A 26,216-nucleotide genomic window follows, 5' to 3' on the forward strand; every position below is an offset into this window, starting at 1 on the left:
TATCCTCATGTTGGATATCATATTATTTTAAATATATTATATTACTATATATGCATCCAAAAACTTTAAAGACAAATTCAAATTGAATAATTTTAAAATAGAATAATTAATTCTGAAAAAAATAAAAATAAAGAATCAAAATTACAACTAAACTCTTATTTTATATCCTAAAAGTGAAGGGTAGAGTGAAAGGTTTTTAAAAAAAATGGAAGAGTATGATCTGAAAATTGATAGTGTAAAATAATTTTATACTATTATTTAACTTCCAAGACAAATTCTAAATCAAAAGAGTTATTTAACTATATTTTTATTTTAAGAAGTTGGGATTGAATGAAAGTTATTGTACACAATTAGTACACTACCTTTATTTTCTAACTATTTTTGGCAAGGTACATCGAGGTGACTTTGATTATTAAAAATAGAAAGGCTATTTTTTTATATCCCCTCCATCCCAAAATAGTTTCACATAGAAAATAAATAAAAGGAAGAGGATTGTTACTATATAAAATAATGTATCGTTATTAAGTATTTCAATTTTTTTGTTAAATATTAGTATGTTTCTTATTATTATCTTAAATGTAAAGATTTTTTTCATTAAATAAGTGCAAAGTTAAATATAATGATTTGAAAGTGATGCATATGCTTTAAGTATTAAATATGTTTTTAATCATTATAAAATTTTAATATTTGTAAAATAAAGATATAATATTTAATTTCTACAAAATTATTCAAGAAACATTTTTAGTCTCTATTAAAACAAAAAATTTATAATTTTTTAACTTGAGAATCAATTAAGTACAAATTTTTTAAATGTAAAAAACTCATGATAAAAATAACGAAATTATTGACTTATAAATTAAATTTTGAGTTCATTTATTGTAGAGGAACTTTTTAAGATATTATAAATATACCTAAAACAATTAATTCAAACCGTATGATGACTTAAAGATGATGATTAAATATGAAAGTATGATAATTTTGTAGGAACTAAAAATTATATTTATATTTTATAAGAACTAATATTAAAAGATTTAAATTTTATAGAGACTAAAATATATTTATCTCTAAAATTAATTAAATGGTACAATTGAAAATAATAATAATTAATATTATACAGAAAACTAAAGAAAAAATTATACTTATTTTAAGACAAGTTTTTATTTATAAATGTCACAAATATTTTAGAATCTAAGGAAATCATCCTCTATGTATTCCTCAAAAATCAACAAATACGTGGTTGCGAGGCCAATAACCAAATAATAAAAACTTTTTTTTTAATTTTTTTAAATGATTGTTATTTAACTTTATGAATGTAATAAATAAAAAAAGAAAATAATTATTTTTCAAAATTTTTCTGATTAAATAATAATATGCTTTTCACTATCGTAAATGTAAAGTAAAAATAATTTTTTAAAGGAGTGTGTATGTATTATTAATTGAAGGTATTATTGAAAAATTAAAAATAAAATCCATTTTACAATATTTTTTTTTTTAACTTTTGAGTGTCACTAATATGTGTCTTACTTAGGGTGCTGTTAAAAATTTCAAAAAAAAAAAAAAAAATTGAAAAAAAAAACTTTTTAACCTTTTAAGAAACTGAATTGACAATTTACAAGATAAAATATATATTAGAATGTAGCCTTAGAGCAAAAGTTAGTATTTACCACTTTTTTTATTGAGGGATTTTGATGCATATATCCTCTTTTTGTTTGTTTATTCCCTATTTACCCTACTTTGAAACAATATTCCTGAAATGCCCTACTTTTTCGTTCCTTCAGGAAGTCGTTCCCTGGGGAAGCGACCTCTTGAAGAGAAAATTTTGCAATATTAACAGGGGTCGTTTCCTGGGGAAGCGACCTCCCACTGGGTTTTATTTTTTATTTTTTGTTATATTTTAAAGTTACTTTATTATTAAAATGATTAATTTAATTATTTAAAAAATAAAATACTAATATTAAATTACAATAAAGTATAGTAATAAATTATAAATAAAATTTATATTTTAATTATTATTATTATTATTATTATTATTATTATTATCATTATTATTATTATTATTATAATAAATAATTATTATAGGTATAATTAAAAATTATTATAATTAAAGTGATTAAATAAATAAATTAAATGATAATAAAAATTAAATAATGATAACAATTAAATGAAAAGAAATTTATATTGATAACATGAAAATAAAATGAAATACATTAAATTATTAATTTAATTATTTAAAAAATAAAAATACTAATAATTAATTAAAAATACGTTAATAATTAATTATTAATAAATGTTATATTTTAATTATTGTTATTATTATAATAAATAACTATTATACTTTTAATTAAAAATTATTATACTTAAAATGATATTAAAAATTAAATAATAATAACAATTAAATGAAAAGAAATTGATATTGATAACTTGAAAATGAAATGAAATACATTAAATTAATAATAAAAAAGTACATCAATCAAATTTGAAAAAACAAAATACATTAAATTTATATCAATGATGTCCACCTAAATGACCCCCAGTCCCACATGTACGATGTCGCCGAACTCGTCTAGCTCTCTGAACAAGTTGCGGTTCTTCCGGTTCATCGTCATTTTGATCATTTTCTTCAATGTAAGCTGTAGATGGATTAGAACCACTGCCACCTGGTTCCATTACATTTTGGGATTGTTGATTATACATTGAATCAAATACAGCATATGCCGACTCAGGAGTTGTGCACTGAGTTCCAAACAAATTATAGAGAAGCCCATCTTCTGTCGGATAACCGGGTGTTGGTATTTCTGGCACCGACGGAACGTAATACTGAGATGGTGGTGGATCATAAAATGGAACTTCAGTAGCGACGTGTATATGAGGTGATGATGAAGACGGTCCTGCTGTGTATTGGTGTTGTGGGGTTGATTGGGAGGTCGATTGCACACGAGGATATGACGGCGGTTGTAAACGGGGATCACGAAGATATTGTTCTACAGATATAAACAATTTGGTGTGTTGTCTAAACCAAATCATATATTTTGTGCTATGACATAAAACACCTTGTACGATGTTACCTTGCAACACGTAATTATGGCGCTCATTCCAATGGTTTATTTCTTCCCTCCAAACCCAAGTCCAATTATCATCAATCCCACGCCTCATGTCGACCTCGTGATACGATTTCATGTCCTCTGGTGGTTGTGGTATTTGTTGATGTAAACCAAACTGGAGTGTGACCCTATCTGTATGATGTTTTTCAACAATATGATAACAGAGTAGATAAGTACATGCACTCCAAGTGGCCCTATCTTCTTCTGAAACTTCATGTTGGAACCCGAGATAAGGTCTCCAATAAAACTGACATGTAAAAAATAAGCTAAAGTAATTATAACAAGTATAAATAATAAAATATTTAAAAAAATTCAAATAAATGTGATTTAATATATTACTTCCTCAACCATCATGTGATCAATTGTTTTTCGATATCCTTCTACGTCGTTATGAGGAACTTTAGCAAAATTTAGACCACCAGAATTAAACCTGTCGAATATAATTAAAATAAAAATGTAATAAAATTATTAATATGGTAAGCAATTGGTTTTTTTAAAAAAAATATAAAAATAATATAGTTACCTCTGTGCAAGTGGAAATATCCATGGTTTGGGAGATTCAGGAGCGACACAAGACAAACGATACCATGCCCAGTTTTGCAACAATAATGCGCATCCTCCCATAGATATTACACCAGGTTTCGTTGCAAGACATAATTCTCTATAAAGTGTAGCTAAAACAGCTGAACCCCAACTATATTGGGATACTTTGTTTAAATATCCTAATAGTGAAAGATACTTTAGATGTACACGGTTGTTGGATTTGTCAGGCATCAATAACCCTCCGATCATACGTAGGATGTATGCTCGACATGATGCTTATTTTTCTAATTCAGATGCATTTTCACCAACATCGTCAAATGTATCCTTAAGCCACTTTAATTTAATAGAATTACCTTTTGTTGCTCCGTCGGGTGGGATAACTCCTAAGTAATCTTGACAGATTTGTTTTACTTGCACAAAATTGGAACCACTAACAGGTAAACCGTTTAATCCTAAAATGTAATAAACATCTTCCAAAGTTATTGTGCACTCACCTATTGGAAGATGAAATGTGTGAGTTTCAGGTCTCCATCTCTCAACCATAGCAGTGATGAGACCGACATCTATCTTATAGTTTCCGAGTTTTACCACTTCACCAAAGCCAGCCGCATGTAAATATGGTAATTTATATATCATTAAATTTACCACAACATATAAATTTATATCATTAATTAATAATAGTAAAAAATATATAAATATTTAAGATATACTATTTAATAAAATCTTTTACTTTTTTTAATTATTATATTTTTTTAATATATAAAAAAACTTAAACGATATCGATTGTACCATGGATGAGAATAAGTAAATTGATAATCGAGCAAGTCAAATTGGAGGGATGATTGTGTTGCGTGAGAAGGAAAAAGATTTGGAAAATTAAGACAACAAAATCTAAGGACCATATTCCAATGTAGATTCCCGAATGTTTGCATATCACAATCTACAGACATACATAAATTGAAGGTGTTTATGCTCTGTGTTATTTATTTCTGTCAGCCAAATTTTGTTTGGTTATGAGGGGTCGTACTACCAACTCCACTGTCCTATGCAGCTACACTCACCCACCCAGCTGGCTATTGGGAATAGTCATGTCCATCCTTCCGTGGCTACATGAAAAATAAATATAAAAATAAAACACAATTTTTAAGTTTCATTTAGTTTAGAAAAATATACTCAAAACACACATTTAAACAATAACTCACACATACATGGTTGATTATATTCATACTGTAAACAGTATTTTTTTAAAAATTATTTTGATTTCTTTAATAATTAAGATATTTTTATATATATATATATTAATCACTTAATATCATTTATTAATTATAAAAATATAAATCATTAATTATTTATTTAATATATTATTACATTAACTACTAAAATACAAAGTATTAACTACTTTAAAGTAGTACAATTTAGTAGTTAAAGAAGTATTCTAATATAATTAGTGTCATATATTTTATTGACTAATGAGATATATGTTTAAAAAATTATTAATGACATACATTTTAATCGTTAACACTTAATTCAAAATAATTAATGATATAAATTTATATGTTGTGTTATAAAAATATTTTTTTTTTTGTTTTAAAATCAAGAGTTCACTATTACGAAGTCTTGATATGCCGTACGAGTTCGTATGTAATACGATAAATATACATTAATTTTGTTTGGAATTTTGGACATGATACAAATTAGATACAATTAATTAAAATATTATATATATGTAAAATATTTATAAAGAAAAACATATTAATTATTCTTCATAAACATATAATTATAATGATCATAATTTTTATAATATATTTTAATTTATAAATTAGAATATCAACAAAATTATTATTTAAAGAATTTAAATAAATATTTATTTTATTCAATTGTTAACAATTTAAAGATAGTTTTAATTGTCTCGTTTATAAAAAAACACAGTTTAAAAATTTTGTTTATCAAGAGATAATTTTTTTTAATTTAAGAGTAACATCTTAAAGTGGATCGTGTAATCTAAATTGATATTTCGAAAAGAGTATTTTACTGTATTTATATATTTGATTTTTATAAGATATGTTTCATCGAATATTCATGAAATATCAAATAAAATATTTTAAAAAATAAAATAATAATTTTGATACTCATGTGATACATATTCTCAAGTAATTCTGAAATATCGATATTGAATACATATCGGATATAGGTACAACTCTATTTTAAAAGTATTTGAAGTTTACAAGTACACTGTACTTATACGGTATATATGTCAAAAATTATATTTTATATGTTCTAATAACACAGAAAATGATTTTAATATTAAAGTGAATTGAATGTAATAAACTCATTTATTTTTTAATAATTTAAAAAATTGAATCTTTTAGTCAATACATTAATATATGAAAACTAATTATTATTTGAGCGTAGATGAATCTACCACTTTTAATAAATTTAAAAATTGATTTTATATCCTCACAAAAATTAAAAATCCCAGTTCTTAAATTTGAGCTTCGGGTAGGAATTAATTTTAGTATGAGAAATCAAACATAATTTGAACATCGATATAATTTTAAATGTATTAGTGTAGATAAGACGACGACTTGTTTTTTTTTTTTAATAATGTAAATAGTAATATTAAATTTGAGTAATCCAAATGTTTTAATTTATTTTACTAATCTAGCATTTAAAATGATATATGTCATTAACAATCATACAAACTAAATTCATATAAAATATAAACTATAGCTTTGTAATATAATTGTTCATATATATTTTTTTTATAAAATCTAAAAAGTTGTTCAAATTTATTTTTAAAAACGTGATATACATTTATTAATTGAATTTAATTTCCTAAGATATATTTTAATAGAGCGAAATTTAATCAAATTAAACTACATACTTATTTATTTTTGAAAAATTGAACTAGTTTACTTGGTCATGTTCCAATTCATCTAATTCCTACTTAAAAAAAAAATACTTTTACGAATATTAAAAAATGTAGTAATTTTTTAAATTTTATATAAAAGTCAAATTAAATTTATTAAATTATCTATTTTTAATGTTATACAATCAAACTTTAATTAAATAAATAATAAATAAAAAACAATTAAGTTTGAATGACAATAATCAAGAAAATAAATCTACTGTCGTTGACACAACAACAGGTGAATTTAGAATCTCCCTGATTGCATCAGAAACACTCACGTCATGTATACATACACCACTACTATAAGTACCTCCATATAAGTTGTGTACTTCCTTACTCAACTTCATTCTAGCAAAACAAAAACCTCTGATTTCTTTATCATACATTCACATAGCATATACAATGTCGCTTTACAGATCTCAGGATCCTCGTCTTCATGCTATCAAAAATAGGATTCGTGTTGTCCCCGATTTCCCCAAACCTGGTTTGTTCCCTTCTTCCTCTTCACTCACTGTTATGTTGTTTGAGGTTTTTTGTTTTATAAATTTGTTTACTTTCTTAATGTTTTTGTTGCAATGTCAGGTATCATGTTCCAAGACATTACTACTCTGTTGCTGGATCCCAAAGCCTTTAAGGACACAATAGATTTGTTCGTTGAGCGATACAAAGGCAAAAATATTTCTATTGTTGCAGGTATGTTGGAGATAAATAAATGCTCAAAATCATAAAACCTGAATTATTTTGGCTAATATAGTTGTAACTGTGGTTAGCTTCAAGGTTGTGGGGTCCATGGTTTTGAGAAAGGTTTATTGTTTCAAAAAACGTGTTTTATAGTATTTATTGTGGTGTTTCATAATGGCGTTATTAAAATACGGTGCTATTAATACCAGAATATGCATGAATATATTGCTTGCATTAAGTTTCTAGCTGTCTTTTGGAATGGTTGCAAGAGACATTTTGATTTTGTTTAACTATGGGTTGAGGTTAGTGGTTGTGCCATTCATTACTTTATGAAATCTGAGTGACTGAGTTTTGTTTGTATCTTTATTTATAATTGATCCAAAGTTTTCCTTAGATTTGTTGTTTATGTTACTCATTTCAATATTACAGTAGTTAGAATTTCAATAAACTGTAATTTTATAAAAACTATAATTTTTATTTTTTATAAATACAGTGGCTTACTGTAAAATATGTAATAGCAATCATACATTTACATTAACTTTTTTGGAGTCAGATGTAACTTTTTAGATTTGAAATTAATTTTGATATATTTAATTGTACCTTTTAACTCTAAACTTTATTTTTATATTCAAATTTATTATTAAGTAATTTTCACATAAATTTATTTAAATATAAATCATTTTAGTTCTAATTTACTCTCCCAATTTTAAAGTTAATCTCATTTAATTTGTTGCATATATACTAAAAAATGCAATTGTTTAAAGAAGAAAAAAAAGTCATTTTACCAAATTAATATTATTAATTATTGACGGATTTTCCACTATCATAGATATGAAGTAGAATTATTATTTTAAAAGTAATTTTTTTTAAAACGGTTAAAGTTAATAATTAATTTTTAGGTTAATATTATTTTGGAAGTAATGTGTATATTTATAATTGAATATAGATTTGGAAAATAATAACTATAGTTACCTTAAAAATAAAAATGACAAATTCATTTTGAAAACATTTTTTTTTATGTAATTAGTGACACTCATTTTAAAATGGAGGGAGTATTTTTAATTAAAATCAAGTTTTTTAGTAAAAATTTAAAATCAATTTTATGAAATTAGTTCAATAAAAAATAAATATTTATCACATAGAATAAAAACATACTTAAGAGGTACTATCTCTTTTCCTTTTGTCTTCGTGGACATGTGTTTGGATCCAATTTGCATGAATTTCCATTGGTGATGGTTTTCAAGCTTGTGAAAAGTGGACCCAAATGACGCTAGTTTCTGTTGGGCCAATTTTGTTTGGCTCCATCTACGTTTATGTGTGGGTTCCTCCATGTTACTGTTGGTGATTTGGAGATCCAATTCTTCATTTTTTCTTTCCCTTGTCTTTTTCTATTATGCCAAATTATTTTGTTTTATTTGGTCAATTTCATTAGGAACATTGATCTAATGAATTTTGGATGTCACTTGTATATGACGAACTATTTGTATTACTGCAGTGTGCTTTTCCAAAAGAAAACAAAGTTGTCTATCAATTTTGTTTCTGCTTTTTGATTTTATTTTAGGTCTGATGTGATGGCTGCTATTTTAAAGATTAGATTCCACTAAATTGTTGTTAGGCCATTCTCTTCCACTAATTGTTTAACATGTTTTATCATATTGTTTAACATATTTTATTATAAAACAAAGGTTTAATCGGAATTTTGGTCTTTTTTCATCAATTAGTGAAATTTGATTGTTTTATTTTAAAATTTAAAGTTTTTTTTGAATTTTTTAATCAAAAAATAATGATGTGACATATTTTAAACGACATAACATATTTAAATTATTAGTATTTTTGAAAGTGGAATGAAACTCATTAAAACTTCGGTTTCAATTTTTGAAATAATTTATATTTATTAAATAATTAATAATATATAAATAATTAATACATATTAGTTAAATCTTATGCTATATAATTTAAACTATATTAAATTACTATTTTATAATATAAAAATTCGAAAAATAGATTAAAATTGTTAGATTTTAAAATAGATGAATTGGTAAAATTTGAAAATTAAAGGTGCTATTAAATCTAAAATAAATGAGGGTGGAGTCTTTTGTCTTTATGTGTCTCATTTTTGCTAGCTGTTTATATTGGTTTTTGCCATTACATTGTGTTATGTGAGACCATCACAAACATGAATTTAGATTCTCTACACAGTATATTATTGGTCCCACATAGTTAGTTTAGATGATCTAAGGGATATCAAAGGAGTTTAGAACTAAAGGTAACAATTCAAACTCTGAAACATGTTTAGTTTATTGCTACTGGTTTTAGATCCTAATTGAATAAATAGTATGATTGCAATTAGTTGCAGAATCGCTTATCATATAAATGTTGATGTAAGTTAATAAATTCAACTAAATCAATCAAAATAACTCTTTTGTAGATCAGAAATGTTCAATTTTACGAAGAGATTTTCGTTGCAATCGCATGATATAGTGTATTATGTCAATTTATTTTATAATTTTAACTTTATTTTAATTAATATTTTGTTATAAAAAAAAAATGACGCCAAGTTGATATTCTTGCATTTTGTGGGTGGCATTGCTCTTTGTAAAGTCACCTGCAATAACTCATGTATTCTGTTTGGTCACAATCTTATGTTCATAAAAATGAATTCCTTTTCTGTGTCACAGGAATTGAAGCTAGAGGTTTTATTTTTGGTCCTCCTATTGCATTGGCAATAGGAGCAAAATTTGTACCATTGAGAAAACCAAAAAAGTTGCCTGGTATGTTCAACTCCCATTTTAATGTGTTGCAATGTCTTTTTCTCTGAATTTTTGTTAAAAGAAAGGTTGCTTTGGTGTTAGGCAAAGTTATTTCTCAGGAGTACATTTTGGAATATGGAAGGGACTGTCTTGAGATGCACGTTGGAGGCGTTGAACACGGCGAACGCGCTTTAGTAGTTGATGATTTGGTTGCTACTGGTGGAACACTTTGTGCTGCTATGGACTTACTAGGTTATTTTTTTTCTTTCCAAATAATATCAATTAGATATAGATTCTACTTTGGTTTATTTTTGAGAATGAAACGAATATGTTTTATGAATCTATATGATTACGAGATTCTATTGACTCACAATAACATTCTTTCAGAACGTGTGGGAGCAGAAATAGTTGAGTGTGCATGTGTAATTGAATTACCAGAATTAAAGGTATGATATAATTAAAAGCTTCTCTTTCAATATTTGTTGAAAAACATAATTGAATTTTTTTTTGTTTTTACTATGAATCGTTAAGTTATGTAGCCATGTGCTAATTATTTTATGTTTTTGTGAATAATTTGACAGGGTCGTGAACGGTTGAATGGGAAACCCTTGTTTGTGTTAGTCGAATGTTTTGAGTGCTAAGATGAAAATGAATGATTCGTCACACTCACTACATTGGTGCTTTCTCAAATTTGAATTGAATTTGATTCAGGTCCCTCATTTTTAATTTTAATGTTCAATGCATTAAAAAGAATGCGTGTTAAGGCAAAGACATGTGTGTTGTTGGAAGTAACAAACCAACAAATCACTTTGATCAAACTAGTGAATTTGTATGACTCACTCTTCATTTGCATGCTCTAAAGTTTGATTAATCGACGAGTACTATTTGGATGAGTTTTGCTATTATGTTGCTGATATTTTATTTTCAATTAATGAACCTAATTTTAACTAAAAACTAGAGCTTCGTAAAAAAAAAACAAATCATTGTAATAAGCAAACATACTACCTTAAGAGATGAGAGATAAAACACATGGAAAATAATTAACACTGCATTGTAAAAAAATGATAATAATAACTTAGCAAAGTAGCAAGTGGCAGAAGTGTATTCCCGTCAAAGCCTAAGACTCTTAGTAGTTACTTCAACATCATAGATTTCATTTCATTATCACACAAGCAATGCTGAAGAATTTGTTCTAAGTACATTGCGTGACTTGCACCATACTTCTTGGCTCCTCTCCTTTTTATTCCCTTAACCAAATATTTAGCTCGAGGTTAAGAGCTGGAACTCATCTCCATTAATCTTAGTCCTTATTTTCTTTACATTTCTTCTATTGCTTTAGTATCTCAAATCACAACATATAAACTATAAATTGTTGATAAGGTCAAATTCGTGTGTCAAATGTCACATTCTGAATTTGATCAAAAATCAAATTTACGGATGTGCAAAAACAAAAAATTGAATGAGGCAAAAAAAAAAAAAAAAATGAAACCAACGTAATTACAAACAACCATTTATCAACTTAATTTCTCCGTAATTACATTACACAAAACATATAGTATAAAAATAGCCGAATCAGAAAAAAATTGTGTCCATAAATGCAAGTCGATAAGTGCATTTCAGGATCTCAAACAATGGAAATATATATCATATAAGTTTTTCTTTTAAAAAAAAATCATAAGTTTTTCAAAGCTAAGAGAAAGGCAAAATAATATTATTTATTTTCAAAACCTGTAAATAATAAGAAAACAGGGTAATACCGCACGCGGGTCAAAAACCAGTAACTCGCCATTGTCCCCACTCACTGCATCGAATCCAACTCGCTTATCCAACAACGAGTTCAAAACCCCGAGTTGCTTCAAAACCCGACCCGCTACAACCCGACACACCAACATCGCCCGTCTACCCTTACCTCCGCCGGCATTCTGATGCGCGCCACCGCTCCCGAAAAACGTACAGATCGCCGACCCCTTACGCTCCGGAAACGACAACGAACAGTGGGGACCACCATCCTCGACAGGACCCAAATTGTAAAACTGCATCACTTCATTTCCATCGGCGACGCACCGTGCATTCTCCTCCCAATTCTTACCCTCGGATAATCCCGCGGAAGAAGCGGCGCGTGCCTTCACCGCCTCGCGAAACTCTTCAAATCGTGACATTGTTCGGGCTCCGTTTTGCACCTTGAATATCATTTCGATCCGACCCGGAAATTGGTTGTTGTTCCAACTTGTGTGGAAGATTATATCGACAATTTTGCGTGAAGGGTGTCCCTCGGGAAGTTCGGTAATTGCACGGGAAGAAGTGGCGGCGGTGTTGAGAGGTGCTTCGAATTCGGAGTTGGTGGCGGTTACGTATTTGGATTTTGAATTTGAATGTTTTTCGAAGGATGGTTTGGGTTTAGTGGGCTTGGGCCTGGGCTTTGGAATGTCAACAATGTCTTTGATGTTTTGGAGGGTTTTTCTGCAACTTGCACTTGAATGATGAACGTCATCAAATGCTCTTGATTTGCATTGCAATGACTTCACCCAACCACTCGCCATTACATGTGAATACGTAGTAATGTTTTTTTTTTGGTTGTTGAGGAAAACGTAGTAATGTTTTTGTCTCTAGAGAGTTTTAAATCTTTTTGTGTGCGTTTCGTATTTTCAGAATAGGTTTCGTTTAAAGTTGATTTCTTTAGTTAGCTGAGCTGGTGTGAAAGAACAATTGAACCTTTTTCATTTTATGTTCTTTGTAGTAGTAAATTGAGGAATTAATTTTGGAGCGAGTTTATTAACACTCATAAATGGTATGGATTTAGCGGTTTTAAAATATTGAATTTAGTGTAATCTTATTTATTTTCCAACCGCACCTTTCCTGGCGTTAGGACTTGTGTCTTTTCAAACATATGAAGATAGATTTGTCCGGCCATATCACAATCACAATCACAATTTCAAAATATGAAAACGAGCGTTACTAGTTTTAGTTGAAATTTTTATCCATTTTGTAGTTGCTTTATAGTCAGTGATTGGTACATGGGGAACTGAAACGCTCTTGTCCCTGTTATGTAATGTGGACAACATTTTTGTATGGTCAAACATTATCAACTCAAACAACAATTTGAATGATATGATACAAAAACTGAAAAATGCTACCAAGTATCCGAACCATTTGTTAAATAACTTAAAATAGAAATAATATTTTGTAATTTGAGTAATTAATATCTTGAAATTTTAAAAACTAAATTTTTATATAATTTTTTTCTTTTGTTAGTTGTTTTACAAATGTTCTTAAGATTGTTTAAGAAGCGTCCTTATGACATTTATTAACATGACTTGTAAAAAAAAAATTGGCTAATCTTCTACTACTACTATTGTTCTTCATTTTATTTCTATCTTGTTGTCTAATTTTTGTTTAGAAGCTCATTTTTGTTCTGTTGAAGACATTAGAACATTTTGCCGTGCTTGTTGATTAATAATTTTGAATTTTTGGTTAAGAATTTTCTACTACTCGAGGCTAAAATATATCATGGCTCCTCCCCACTTCATAATGAGGTGATAGTATTATAATAGACTCACATAAGCTAACAATGTGCTTCAACCAGACCTTGGAGCAATATGATTCCATTGTAGTAATTTTGTTTGTATGTGTAATTAGGGTTAAACAAGAGTTTAGTTGCGGCATCATTTTCTACGTTTTCTCTAATTTTTCTTTTTTTCTTTTTGAGCGTCTTTGCATTTTCCTATAGAGTTTGTCCTTCCCTTAAAGAGTCATTATTTCATGGATCATTTTTTGGTCTTTTCACTATCCTCAAACCACTTCTTATACTTACTAGTTTTGACAAATCCGTAAAAAATATCCTGAGATATTTGACTCTATTATGGCGGTTTATACCCATCATGATGTTAAAATGCTCTCCATTGGAGTCGTTATCATAGTGTTGTGGTAGAGTACCCTCACATATACCTTGTGTTACAATCGGGATTACAAGTCAGGGGCGCAAATGTTTTTTTATCTTAAATCAATAAGTGCCAACATACTTTGGGAAAAAAACACTAAAACTTATGAAATAGGAAAACTAAAATTCTATATTCAAAATAAGGATCAAATTTTTGTTTCAGTAAAAACGAAAAATCAAAACCCATTCAAGTCAAAATAAAAATATAAATGATATTATTAAATTAAATTATTATAAAATGTATATTAAATAGAAAATATTAACAAATGTCTCACGTCATTGAGACTCTTGTTATATAACTAAATAGAGATTTTTTTTATTAAAAATTATGTTTTAAACTTTTTAAACGTTTAAACCTACAAAATATAGTAACTGTACAATTTTCATATTTTTGGACTGTTTTAAAGAAACTAAATTGACGACAAGCCTTGCAAAGACTGATACTCAAAATCAACATTTGTGTGATAGGTGCTCATTAAGTCTAGCATTTGATACCAAGGCCCAATATCCCTCTTATAATTAGGATAACAGCTTTTATTTTAGAGGATTCACATGTACTCCAATATTTAAATTTGTCATTCCTAGTCCATTTTCTTAACTTTTTATCTTTTCATGTAAAAATGCAATTTTGTCTTTTAATTTTTTTAACTTTTCATCTTTTTATCCTATTTTTAAAATATTCAAAAATTTTAAAATGACAATATTTAGAAATTTTTAAACTTTCAAACAATTCGAAATTTTCGAATAGAAAATTTCATAATTTTCGAAACTTCTAAACAATTCAAAATTTTTAAAATAGAAAAAATTCGAAACTTTCCATATTTGAAAACTTTCGAAGTTTTCGAAGTTTTCGAAATTTTGAAACTTTCCAGATTTAAAAACTTTCAAAATTTTTTAAATTTAGAAACTTTCGAAACTTTCTAAATTTTCAAAATGTAATCATTATTTTAAAAATTTAAAACTTCTGAAATTTTTAAAAATTTAAAACAAAATAATCTATTTTAAAATTTATTATAAATAATTAAAATAATAAAATTGTATTTTTATATGTCTTAATTGACAAATTTAAATGTGAAATTGCATAATAGGATCCTCTTTTAATTTCCCAATTCCACACCAAATAATAGAAGGTGTGGCCCATATTAATCATCTCTGGCACTAAGAACAAACATGTCACGATTCTCTGGTTCAATAAGAAACATTTGCAGCTCGAGGAGAGTATCATAGAAAATGTAATGTCGTTTCCTTTATATGTCCGCAGTGTGTGCAATACGAATCACCTAGATTCCACTTAGTTACCTCGAATTCTTAAGCACTTGATTATGAAGCATAAGCCAAACACACGAACTCGTTCCAATGAGCCAATTCTCCAAACTTTCGCCAAATATTATTATCCTCTAGATTATTTTTTTTATGAAAAATTTCTAAAAATATTTTTTATATAATTATTTAATTAAATTTTAATATTAAAAAAAATTATAAAAAAATAAAATAAACTATTTAACATGATTTTTTGAGAAAATATTTAAGTCAATTTTTTATTTGAAACTTTTTTTAAAAAAAAATTATATAAAATTAAGTGTTTTAAAAATTATTTTTTTAGTGTAACAAATCGGTCTAAATATATTATTGCCAAAATTTCGTTTATTTCTTTTGCTTTTTTCAAAAAAAGTTTAGCCATGATCTAATAAAGGTTTAGAAATATAAAATACGTCACGCACAATTGAATTTTTTTTTATTTTTCAGAATAATTTTACTTCGGATCATAAAATTTTAAGTATCTCACTATTAAAAAGACTGAAAATAATACTCGTTAAAACTCAAAAGGCAAAATAGGCTTTTCTTAAATTCTAATTGACAAATTTAAATGTGAAATTGCATAATAGGATCCTCTTTTAATTTCCCAATTCCACACCAAATAATAGAAGGTGTGGCCCATATTAATCATCTCTGGCACTAAGAACAAACATGTCACGATTCTCTGGTTCAATAAGAAACATTTGCAGCTCGAGGAGAGTATCATAGAAAATGTAATGTCGTTTCCTTTATATGTCCGCAGTGTGTGCAATACGAATCACCTAGATTCCACTTAGTTACCTCGAATTCTTAAGCACTTGATTATGAAGCATAAGCCAAACACACGAACTCGTTCCAATGAGCCAATTCTCCAAACTTTCGCCAAATATTATTATCCTCTAGATTATTTTTTTTATGAAAAATTTCTAAAAATATTTTTTATATAATTATTTAATTAAATTTTAATATTAAAAAAAATTATAAAAAAATAAAATAAACTATTTAACATGATTTTTTGAGAAAATATTTAAGTCAATTTTTTATTTGAAACTTTTTTTAAAAAAAAATTATATAAAATTAAGTGTTTTAAAAATTATTTTTTTAGTGTAACAAATCGGTCTAAATATATTATTGCCAAAATTTCGTTTATTTCTTTTGCTTTTTTCAAAAAAAGTTTAGCCATGATCTAATAAAGGTTTAGAAATATAAAATACGTCACGCACAATTGAATTTTTTTTTATTTTTCAGAATAATTTTACTTCGGATCATAAAATTTTAAGTATCTCACTATTAAAAAGACTGAAAATAATACTCGTTAAAACTCAAAAGGCAAAATAGGCTTTTCTTAAATTCTAGGGATATGGGACCAACTCTGGGGTATGCAGTAAAAAGTAAATTCTTTAAAATATATTTTTATTATTTTTTTAATAAATATAAAGATATTGTTGATGAACTTCATCTGTCTTCTAATTTTACTTCTCGTCTTCAAAATACACAACAAAATATTAATTTTAAAAGTATATTTTATACTATTAAAAATTAAAATCCGATATAAATTAAACAATTGAAAATTGGACGAACATTTATCGATTTATAAAAAAGTTTATCTTGTACCTCCTTCTTTATCTATGTATCTCAAAAAATAAAGGAAAATATTAAAATACCTTCGTATATATAATTTTTTTTTATCATTTCAACATTTCCGAAACTGAAGTAAGTGTCATAAAAAAAAATTCCGAAAAACTTTTTTCTAGTTTTCCGATACGCAACTTCCACTCTAGAAAACTTTCGATACAGAATATGATTTCCGAATTTTTTTTAAAAAAACTTTTTCGAAAAACTTGATTTTTTTTTATTATATTAGTATTTTTTTTAGTGGGTAGCAAAAATAGGTGACTTTGAATCTTTATCGTCTATGGATCTTATTTTTGAAATGATTCGTGTGACAACATCTCTCGGGACACAATCTATGTGGTATTAATTATTAATTATGGTATATTAATTATTAACTATTATTGAATGGTGTATTAACTATTTTGAAAATGATTCGTCTGACAACATCTCTCAAACCACGATTTATGGGGTATTTATTATTAATTATGGTATATTAATTATTAACTATTATGGTGCATTAATAGTGTATTAATTATTGAATGGTGTATTAATTATTTATGGTGCATTTATAAAAATAATATAATTAAAATAAAAAAAAAAGTTGTGCGTACTGGAAATCTTTTCGAGAAAGTTTTCCGAAAACACCTTCTGTACCAAAAACCTTACAAATGAAGTTTTCCGGTAATACAATTTTTCACTTCTGTATCGGAAATATTTTTTAAAAGTTTCCGTTAACAACCTCCTACCTTATGTACCGGAAATCCTTTTTCAAATTTTCTGAAAATAAAATGTGTATTGAAATTATAGTAAAAAAAAATTAAGGATATAATTGGTATTTTCAAAAAATTATAGAGATATAAATATAAAAATGAGAGTACAGGGTAAATTCTTCCGATTTATATTACTGATAGGTCCTCTACTAACACCAAGAAATGAAAGCTTACTGGGTTGGCCCAAATAAAGCCTTATATGGTGGTAGTGAAAGTTCATGAGGTACGACTTACATTTACATTTAGCAGTATTAGATGATTTGTAAAGGTTTAAATACATTTTTAAGTCTCTCTGTTGTATTCAATCTGCAATTTTGATCTTCATTTTCAATTTCAGAATTTTAATCTTGTATATTTCAATTTACACAATTTTCATATTTCCTTCAAATTTTCATACAATGGTTAACGGTGATGAAGGAATCTATGACCAAAGGCTTCATAGTGAGAATAGATCAATTTAGGCCTCATTTGCTACAAAATCATGGGCCCTAGAAACTACACCGGTTTGGGCCATGGAAATGTAACATGTTTGGTGCAAAATATAATATAATAAATAACTATATTTAAAATTAACATACACAATAACAATTATTAATTATGTAAAAAAGTTTAATTAATATATATCATCAATATAGAAAGTTTTCAACATATTAAACAATTATAATTATTAGACCATTAATAATATTAATTTTACTATAACTATTTATAAAATCATTTATATAATTGATTATGTGTAAAAATTTTTACATTAACAATATATAGAAATTAAACTCTATACAAAAACATATAAAATAGTAAAATGATGATTAAGCTAAACTAATTAGTATCATTAAAAAAAAGAAAATCAACAAATAATAGATTAGTGTCATCTTATAATAATAATAATAATAATAATAATAATAATAATAATATTATTATTATTATTAATAATAATAGTAATAAAAAGTGTTTTAATTTGTATATTAAATTTAGTTTGGTTTTGAACAATAACTACGAAATCTGATTTGGTCAAAATGTTTTTTCTTTATTTATAAAAAACCAAATAACACTGGATAATGTTTAATTTTGTATGGTGTTTAGTTATTGTAGCTTTGTAGGTTAGTCTTCGATTTTGATTTGGATCAATCTAAATATCAACACATTTATTTTGCTGCTATAAGTATATGATAAATGACGAAGTCTCAAAGCCACATAGATGGGAGGTTTTTTTTTAATAACTCTTAAAAAAAAATTACTTAAATATTATTTTTTGAAAATTATTAAAAATGTTTATTTGTTTATTTATTTTTAAGTTATAAAGTGCGACTTCTTTAAACAATTTAAAAAAAAAATCAATTTTTTTTTAAATTAATTAATATAATTCATTAACATACATAAACACAAACTTTCAATTATATAGATTGACTACAATTGTTTGTAATATTTGAACATAAATTTAAAAAAAATATAGGTTTACTGTTTCATGCACCATTAAAGAATAACAATTTCAGTCGAATTGCATGACTTGATGATTATTAGATTTACCAACTTTATATTTAATCTTATCCATACAATCAAAAATATTATCAAAATGTTATAGGCAACGCTAGTCAATCTATGTAATTTAAAATTTATATTTATCTATTTTTAAAAATTATATTATATATATATATATATATATATATATATATATATACTTTTAAATTTGAAAAAAATTTGAATATTTTTTTTAAAAATGCTTAAGGAAGTTTACAAATGGCGAATTGTAACTTAAAAAAAAAAGACATTTTGATTAATAGTTTTAAAAAAGAAATATTTACGTAAATTATTTTTAAAGAGACGATTAAAGAAAAAACCCACATGGGTGCACTCCTATTACGAGTTTGCAACCATTTGATATCAATAATAATGTATTTTCTTTAAAGTGAATAATTTGTTATTTTTATGATTTTTGTTATATTTATCGATATTTTATCATATTTATAATTTTTATAGTATTTATTATTTTTTGTTTTAATAGTTTAAAATTGTATTAGTTTTTATTGATATTATTTTCTCCAATTTATGTACCCAAATATAATTTTTTTGATAATTTTTTTTAATGAATGAATAAATATTTATATTACATCCATATAGGTAGCAATTGTAAGTGTATTAAAATACTTATCTTTTTTTTTCTTCATTCCATCAAATTCTTATGTTAGAGAGGAACTAAATCATTCCTTTAAGTAATTAAAAGGTTGAAATCAAGTAATTAATAGATTAAAATAATATTATCCAGAAGTATTTATATTTAAATTCTTATTAAAACAATAATTCACAAGATTTCTTAACAAAACTTCAAATAAATAGTACCCTTTCCTAGTGAATCAAAAAATTAAGACTTAAGAAACTGATGTAAAAAAAAAATACAAAAATGCTTTATTTAAGGCTTTCATTTATATTTTCTTTGTAAAGAAAAAACCGATATATATTTTCTGATTAAAAAATACTTTTGAATATCTCGTGATAAAAAGTGATTAAAAAAACCCACAACCTAGAAAACGGTGTCGTTCTGGTATCGCAACTGTTTTAGTTGGTTAGAACATTCCATGTCCAATCCCTGACAGCCACCTCTCGTGGATATCCCGTCAGCGACTGCGATGGGCCGTAAACCACCAAAATCAACGACTGCGATGGGCCGTAAACTACCAAAGTCAACGACTGCATCGCCACCATTACTCCGCCGCATCACAAGTCTCGACGAAAGCATATCCCGCTACATACACAAATACACAAGTCCCCTTGCCCCTAAACCTCTCCTACGCTTCCTAGAACACTTAGCCGATTTCCGTTTTTTCCTCCCCGTCACTCTCTCACTCTTCTTCGCCACTCCCTCTCCCTCTCCCCTCCATTCCCACCTCTTCATCCCTCTCATCCTCTGCTCCCTCCTCGATCTCATCGTCACCGGTTTCCTCAAATTCCTCGTTCGTAGATCTCGCCCTTCCTATGCAATCCACGGTGATTACAACGCCGTCGTTCCCGTCGATAAATTCTCTTTCCCAAGCGGTCATTCCTCCAGAGTATGCTTCATCGCCTCCATATTTTTCCTCACACGAGATCATATCGTTGACGCCGTCGCCGATCGGAGCCATCCGAAGCTTTCTATTATCGTTAATCGGTGGATCGGAGGAGACGAAGTTATGGCAGTTAATCTTTTGGTTGTTGCCGTTTGGTCTTGGGCTCTTACGACGGTTATTTCTAGGGTTGTTCTTGGGAGGCATTATGTTCTCGATGTTAGCTTCGGAGCTTGCTTCGGTGTCCTCGAAGCTTTCTTCACCTTACGCTTTCTCAAATTCGAAGTTTTGATTTGAGGTAAGAACACTTAGATTTGGAAATGTTCGAGTTGGATTGCTATCCTGTGTTTATGAATTGATTAATGCTAAAGTGTATACTAGTTTTTCTAGAGTTTGGCAATTTAATTCATTTATTTTTTGTACTAAAGAAGTTATATTTATCTTGCTTGGCAAAAGTATCAATGTCCATTTTAAATAGGTAATAACGTTGAGTTCATATGCTTATGTGTGATGTCTGTAACTAAATTATAGAATAAAGTTAGTCTTCGCAATGTGTCATTGGAAGAATTTTCATATTCGGTGTGCTTATGAATTTTCATATTCCACAGCGCAATCTTTAATATGTCAAGTGATCTATAAGTCAAATTCATCACTACCGGAAAAAAAATTTCACTATGTATTAACATTTGTTTTGGTTGCTATATATCTATGTATTAAAAACTTTTGTCTTGGCTCCTTCAAGAATTATGTAGCACCTACATTTCTGATTGAAAGCGTGTTTGGTGTTTCGCACATGTAGTTTCGCTCATTCACTTTTATTGTGTGTTTGTTTTAGTGTCACTTAAGATTTAAAGTTTTATTTCTAGCTCCGCCACTAAACTCTACTGAAAAGACCACATTCCTCCAGCCATGCTCTCCAGGAAAATAGACAAATTTAGATAGCAAAAGAAATGTTTTTAATTTATTTGATTGAAAAAACTTCTTTGATGTTATATCCTTTAGCACATTTGACCTTCAGAAATTCTCTCTTGAAATTTGATTGCATGTACATTTTCTATAGAGTGCCCAAAAAGATAGTAGAATGGAGAAACTACTGGTGTAATGTAGCTTGTTTGGGAAAGTGTAATGTGTATTTCAAATATAATAAAGCTTCTATGCATGTGATAAAAGGTTAATCATGTGAAAGTACAAAAATGCCTATATAGTTATTGTGAGGTATATAGTTACTAATCAACCATTTCATGAACGTTTTGTTCCTTGTTTCAATAGAGATTTTTTTTTTCGTTCCTTGCTTTAATAATCCAATTTCGCCTTCACTCATCTGTTCTTAAATTTTCACTTTTTATAATCTCAGGTGTTGAGTCTTGACTGTTAACTTCTTTGTATTTCAATCCATTTTAACTTGTTTTAATTATGTTGAGTTTCCACCTTTCCAGACTCCACATTAATGGGATGACTGAGCCAAAGCAAAATAGAGCGAAAACACATGATAAGGAAAACGACTATATCATTATTGTCCATGTCAGGTGTAGTGTGGTCCTTGCTTCAGTTATGAGGTTGCAAAGCCGAGAGATGTGCTAGATTAATTATTTTAATTAATCAATTATGAATTAACATAATTAATTGATGAATATGTGTTGAGCTTTAGCTTTAATGAATATCCATATCAAAAAAGTACATTACCTTATAAAAAAAAAACTTAATTGATGAATATGTGTTGAGCTGTAGCTTTGAATAAACCATATGATGGGTTGGGTCATCTCTTATGTCCAATAAGAGGTCTTTGTCCTAACCTTTAATTGTTTAATTGTTGTCCCATTAGACGGTTAACCTTATGATAAAAACCTAGACCACAATGAAACTAGTCTACTCTCATCTCTACGAATTTTAATTCCCTTACTATCTCTTGTTTCTCATGGATCCCAAAAATACAGAACTCTTGATTTATCTATTCTTATATAAATATATGCTATAATTTTGTATCTATGGTTATTTTCTTAAAATATTCATCAAAATAGAGTAAGAGTGTTAAACACTAAGGGGGGAAGAATATCCAAATGAAGTATTATTTATTTATTATGCATGATTATGGATAATGAAGTAGTGTTCAACTGTCACAAAAGAGTGAAAAAGACTAAATGATGAGGAAGTTTTTATGAAATTTATTTTTGAATTGGTGAGAGGTATTCTTCGTGATCACAGCCTTTTGGTGGTACGTTAATGGTTTAGGGTGGATGGAAACGGTTAGGAAGGTTCCTGTTTGTTAAAGCATGGGACTGTGTATTAGGTTGTTGGTGATGCTTGCTGACTGGCTTCTTGTAGTGCATCTTTTCCTTTTCTTTATCTTTTGAGATTGGCTTCTTAGAACAGTTTCCTATGAAATAGGCTTAACACTGGCAGCTATAAAGACCACCTTTTCCTTTTCTTCCTTTCCCTGTTCCCCATCTGAGTTTTGTCTGTACTTATAACTGTTTGCTATCTCTTTCTATCTCTCTTGTGAGTCTTAACATGTAAGCACTTACAAAGATATGTAAGTTAATGAACTTGATTTGTAAAATTACTTTGGCTAAAAGTATATTTAAAGTGAATTAGTGAAGTGATCTATATTTGGATTTCATCCACTTGAATCCAAAAGTTAAATAGAGTTGCTTATTTCAAACACACATTTCAATCTGCAATTATGTTTAAGAATTGAATTCTTGAACATTTTTTAAAATCACTAAATCACATTATGAACCTTACAAAATGTGGTTTGGTGCTCTGCAAACACAATCCCAAACATGCTATAATCTAAGTTGAAGCATTTGACACATGTAATGTGTATGACTGATTATCCATTAGATGGATAATATTACTGATGCAGAATCTGATGGTTGTTGCTTCTTCCCTACTAATGTCTTAGGTCTCGTGGAGCAAATTGCACTTAAGCTATTGGAGGGGATCAAATCTTTCTAATTGGTATCAAACGGATAATGAAGTCATGAATGTTTAGGACATCGGGGTCCTGATCCTCACAGATAATTTTGAACATCTTTATGACTAACATCCAGCAAATACTACTTGGTCTCAATTCTTTCCTCATTCATTAGTTAAAATTGTTTTCTAGCTTAATTCTGTTAGTTATTTATTCCTTGGGAATTTAACTATCTACTTCTCTATACGTTTCCCTACATTGTAAATAATAAATGTAGACATGTGATATATCATCCCTGGTAAAGAAGCTCTGTTTTTCATTTATTTGTAATTTGTCTTATGTTCTATTTTTTTATGGTGAAAATCTTATGTACCATTTAAACTAAAGGATGTGTGGTATGCATTGATTTCTCTATGCCGTGCCCAAATTTTCTGCTGCTGCCAGAGATTTCTAATTTTTTTGCAGAGATACTGATGCCAAGACAATTTGTTCTGTATAGTCTTAGGAATCTGGAGCTGGTTTATGTGATTCTGGAGTTAGTTTTTGTCTGGTCTATCTTCAATTTCCACTTCTCCGTTGAGGTGGATTAAGCATTAGTGTTAGAATTCTGGGTTAATAATTAGCATCCTGTAATCTATTAGGTTTGATCAAAGAAGAGTTTGCTTCAAGGGACCGTGTGTTTGTCTTGTATGATGTGTCTACTAACTTAAACTTAGACCATCAACAATTGAAGGATAGAAAGAAGTTAGGTCAGTTGCTTCTTTTACATGTGCCTTCTACTGTGAGTAATGCTTTTATCATATTAGATGGTTTTGATTGACAGATTGATCGCTCTTTGCTTTCCTTTCAATTTTGGAAAAAGATTCATAAACTTACCACATTAGCACAGACGGTGGTTGTTATGTTGTGCTGGCAGCATCATTGCCATAGTTAGGATGTTGATATTTGCATGTGGATCACACCAAAAGACAAGTGAAACTAGTCATTTTCTGTTTTATTGACTTGACAGGTGGGGCTGATTATCATTAACTCGCAAGAGAATTTTAAGCACATATCAATTTGGAGGAGGCATTCACCCTCTTTCATATTAGTCTACAGAACATTGACAAATTTCGCTCTTTTCATGTCTGTTTCTTCTTGCTGTCCTGATAAATAATTGCATCTACAATAAATATTGAACTTTATTACCGCGTATTTAGAAGGAAAATCGTTGTCGTGGACACTGCTTAAACAGGTCAGTGGTGGAATCCACTATAACTCGAGGGGCCTACGACGTACATGAAGCACTGCAGGCTTTGTAGTTTGTATGTTGCTAAATGAGTACTAAGTTAATGCTCAAGATTTAAAGTGGTTGGAGATTTGCATTTTGTGGGACACATGTTTTCTTGCTTTTGATATTTTTTTTCTACATTATTGTTCCTTCAGTAATGAGAAACTGCCTCTCTGCAAAAAAATTAACTTTCTGAACGTTTTCTTGTAAGAGCAATGATTCATACATACGAGATATTGTTAAATGTTTCTATATTCTCCTTAAAAATTACAGGACATATACAGTCATTTGTATGCTTTATTTAAGGGATAATATGAATGCATCATCATTGTACTATTTTACTTAACTGTGCATTTTGAATTTACAGAAGCTAATGAATTTACGCTTCTTATTTGCTTTGAATTCTTGACAGATAATACTTTTTTCTCTATATTCACTTTTCAGCTTTTGATATGATTACTGTTGTTTTTGTAATTTTTACTATGTGATCATCGTTGGTCAAACATTACGTATTGAATTTTATGATTGTGAAGAGCAGAGGTAGTACTGTCTGGTGTGTACATATGTGTCAGTGTTAAGGGTCTTCGAGAGTAGAGATTGCATGAAAGAAGCAACCCTGAAACCCCAGTTTTTAGAAAACAGGGTTTGTTTATAACAGGATGAAGTCTCTGTATATTAAACCAAATATAGGGTATGGTACTACCGCCTTAGGTTCAATCAATTCAATAGTCATAGTTTGGTGGCTGTCAAATTCATTCGTACAGCACCTACTTAGGTCTTTGTGTTAGTTTTAGATCATATGCACTATAAAGTTTCTCAAAAGCTATCTGGTATCTTCTGGATGACTTTAATCCAACAAGGATAAGCATTGAAACCTGTAACATGCATGAATGAATGAATGGTGAATGATGAATGATGGACGGTGGGTGATGAATATAGCTCATGGTCAAATAGTCAACTTTTGAACTGTGAATTGTGATTACTGTCATAAAAAGTCATGCACCATCATGTGAGGTTTTCCCCTGATCGTACGATATTATTTTTGTAGATTGTGGACATTTGGCTATGGCCTATGGAAACATTAAACAGAATTTTGGACTCATGCTACTCATGACCTCTATTTTGGAGATCTTGGATGCCTCATTTGAAAAAGCTAATAGATAAAAGGACCACTCATCCAAATTGGATATTGGATGCAGAAATTGCAGAACTTTACTTGTCTTTCCAATTTTACCATGTATCCAAATTTATCACGCTGATATACAAATTCAAGAAACTGGGCAAGAGAGGATTCAGGTGAGAAATATTACTGACACCATGTGGAAATCAAAACGGTAGAAAGAGTTTCAATAGATGGAGACAGTATATGCATCATTTGAAACCTGTCTACCCTT

General features: G+C 28.2%; 4 protein-coding genes across 6 annotated transcripts; 2 read left to right on the plus strand and 2 right to left on the minus strand.

Annotated features, from left to right (window-relative positions):
* Positions 1 to 2,421: 2,421 nt before the first annotated feature.
* Positions 2,422 to 3,739, minus strand: LOC105851446 (serine/threonine-protein phosphatase 7 long form homolog). Its single transcript, XM_012712323.3, has 3 exons — positions 3,625 to 3,739; positions 3,441 to 3,531; positions 2,422 to 3,348 (listed from the first exon to the last, which is right to left on the minus strand). Exons 1-3 carry the CDS (start codon positions 3,723 to 3,725, stop codon positions 2,506 to 2,508), a joined length of 1,035 nt encoding a protein of 344 aa, XP_012567777.2. The 5' UTR covers positions 3,726 to 3,739; the 3' UTR covers positions 2,422 to 2,505.
* A 3,129-nt stretch (positions 3,740 to 6,868) lies between these two features.
* LOC101499678 (adenine phosphoribosyltransferase 3) lies at positions 6,869 to 10,879 on the plus strand. Its single transcript, XM_004516788.4, has 6 exons — positions 6,869 to 7,039; positions 7,138 to 7,248; positions 9,915 to 10,007; positions 10,089 to 10,238; positions 10,374 to 10,432; positions 10,568 to 10,879. The coding sequence occupies exons 1-6, from the start codon at positions 6,958 to 6,960 to the stop codon at positions 10,625 to 10,627; spliced, it is 555 nt and encodes a 184-aa protein (XP_004516845.1). The 5' UTR covers positions 6,869 to 6,957; the 3' UTR covers positions 10,628 to 10,879.
* Positions 10,880 to 11,480: 601 nt separating this feature from the next.
* LOC101501278 (uncharacterized) lies at positions 11,481 to 12,759 on the minus strand. Its single transcript, XM_004516793.4, has one exon. The coding sequence runs from the start codon at positions 12,524 to 12,526 to the stop codon at positions 11,708 to 11,710; it is 819 nt and encodes a 272-aa protein (XP_004516850.1). The 5' UTR covers positions 12,527 to 12,759; the 3' UTR covers positions 11,481 to 11,707.
* Positions 12,760 to 20,095: 7,336 nt separating this feature from the next.
* LOC101499164 (probable lipid phosphate phosphatase beta) lies at positions 20,096 to 25,072 on the plus strand. Of its 3 annotated transcripts, XR_001143193.3 has the most exons (3): positions 20,097 to 20,936; positions 22,075 to 22,164; positions 23,541 to 23,875. XR_001143193.3 is itself a non-coding variant. In XM_073363890.1 (2 exons), exon 1 carries the CDS (start codon positions 20,225 to 20,227, stop codon positions 20,933 to 20,935), a length of 711 nt encoding a protein of 236 aa, XP_073219991.1. In that variant the 5' UTR covers positions 20,096 to 20,224; the 3' UTR covers position 20,936; positions 24,562 to 25,072. The 3 variants fall into 3 exon arrangements, 2 of the variants coding, with proteins under 2 accessions (XP_073219991.1, XP_004516843.1); XM_073363890.1 differs by lacking the exons at positions 22,075 to 22,164; positions 23,541 to 23,875 and adding an exon at positions 24,562 to 25,072 and having other exon boundaries at positions 20,096 to 20,936; XM_004516786.4 differs by lacking the exon at positions 22,075 to 22,164 and having other exon boundaries at positions 20,100 to 20,936.
* Positions 25,073 to 26,216: the final 1,144 nt, after the last annotated feature.

Source organism: Cicer arietinum, chromosome 7 (genome assembly GCF_000331145.2).
Source record: "Cicer arietinum cultivar CDC Frontier isolate Library 1 chromosome 7, Cicar.CDCFrontier_v2.0, whole genome shotgun sequence".
NCBI classification, from domain to species: Eukaryota; Viridiplantae; Streptophyta; class Magnoliopsida; order Fabales; family Fabaceae; genus Cicer; species Cicer arietinum.

Bases quoted from the DNA above. Each gene is read 5' to 3' on its own strand.
- LOC101499164 (XM_073363890.1), top strand. From the start codon at position 20,225: ATGGGCCGTAAACCACCAAAATCAACGACTGCGATGGGCCGTAAACTA.
- LOC105851446 (XM_012712323.3), bottom strand. From the start codon at position 3,725: ATGGGAGGATGCGCATTATTGTTGCAAAACTGGGCATGGTATCGTTTG. The intron at 3,532-3,624 runs GTAACTATATTA...TATATTCGACAG, and splicing joins ATATTTCCACTTGCACAGAG to GTTTAATTCTGGTGGTCTAA. The intron at 3,349-3,440 runs GTAATATATTAA...TTTACATGTCAG, and splicing joins ATCACATGATGGTTGAGGAA to TTTTATTGGAGACCTTATCT.
- LOC101499678 (XM_004516788.4), top strand. From the start codon at position 6,958: ATGTCGCTTTACAGATCTCAGGATCCTCGTCTTCATGCTATCAAAAAT. The intron at 10,008-10,088 runs GTATGTTCAACT...CTTTGGTGTTAG, and splicing joins AAAACCAAAAAAGTTGCCTG to GCAAAGTTATTTCTCAGGAG. The intron at 10,433-10,567 runs GTATGATATAAT...ATAATTTGACAG, and splicing joins TTGAATTACCAGAATTAAAG to GGTCGTGAACGGTTGAATGG.
- LOC101501278 (XM_004516793.4), bottom strand. From the start codon at position 12,526: ATGGCGAGTGGTTGGGTGAAGTCATTGCAATGCAAATCAAGAGCATTT.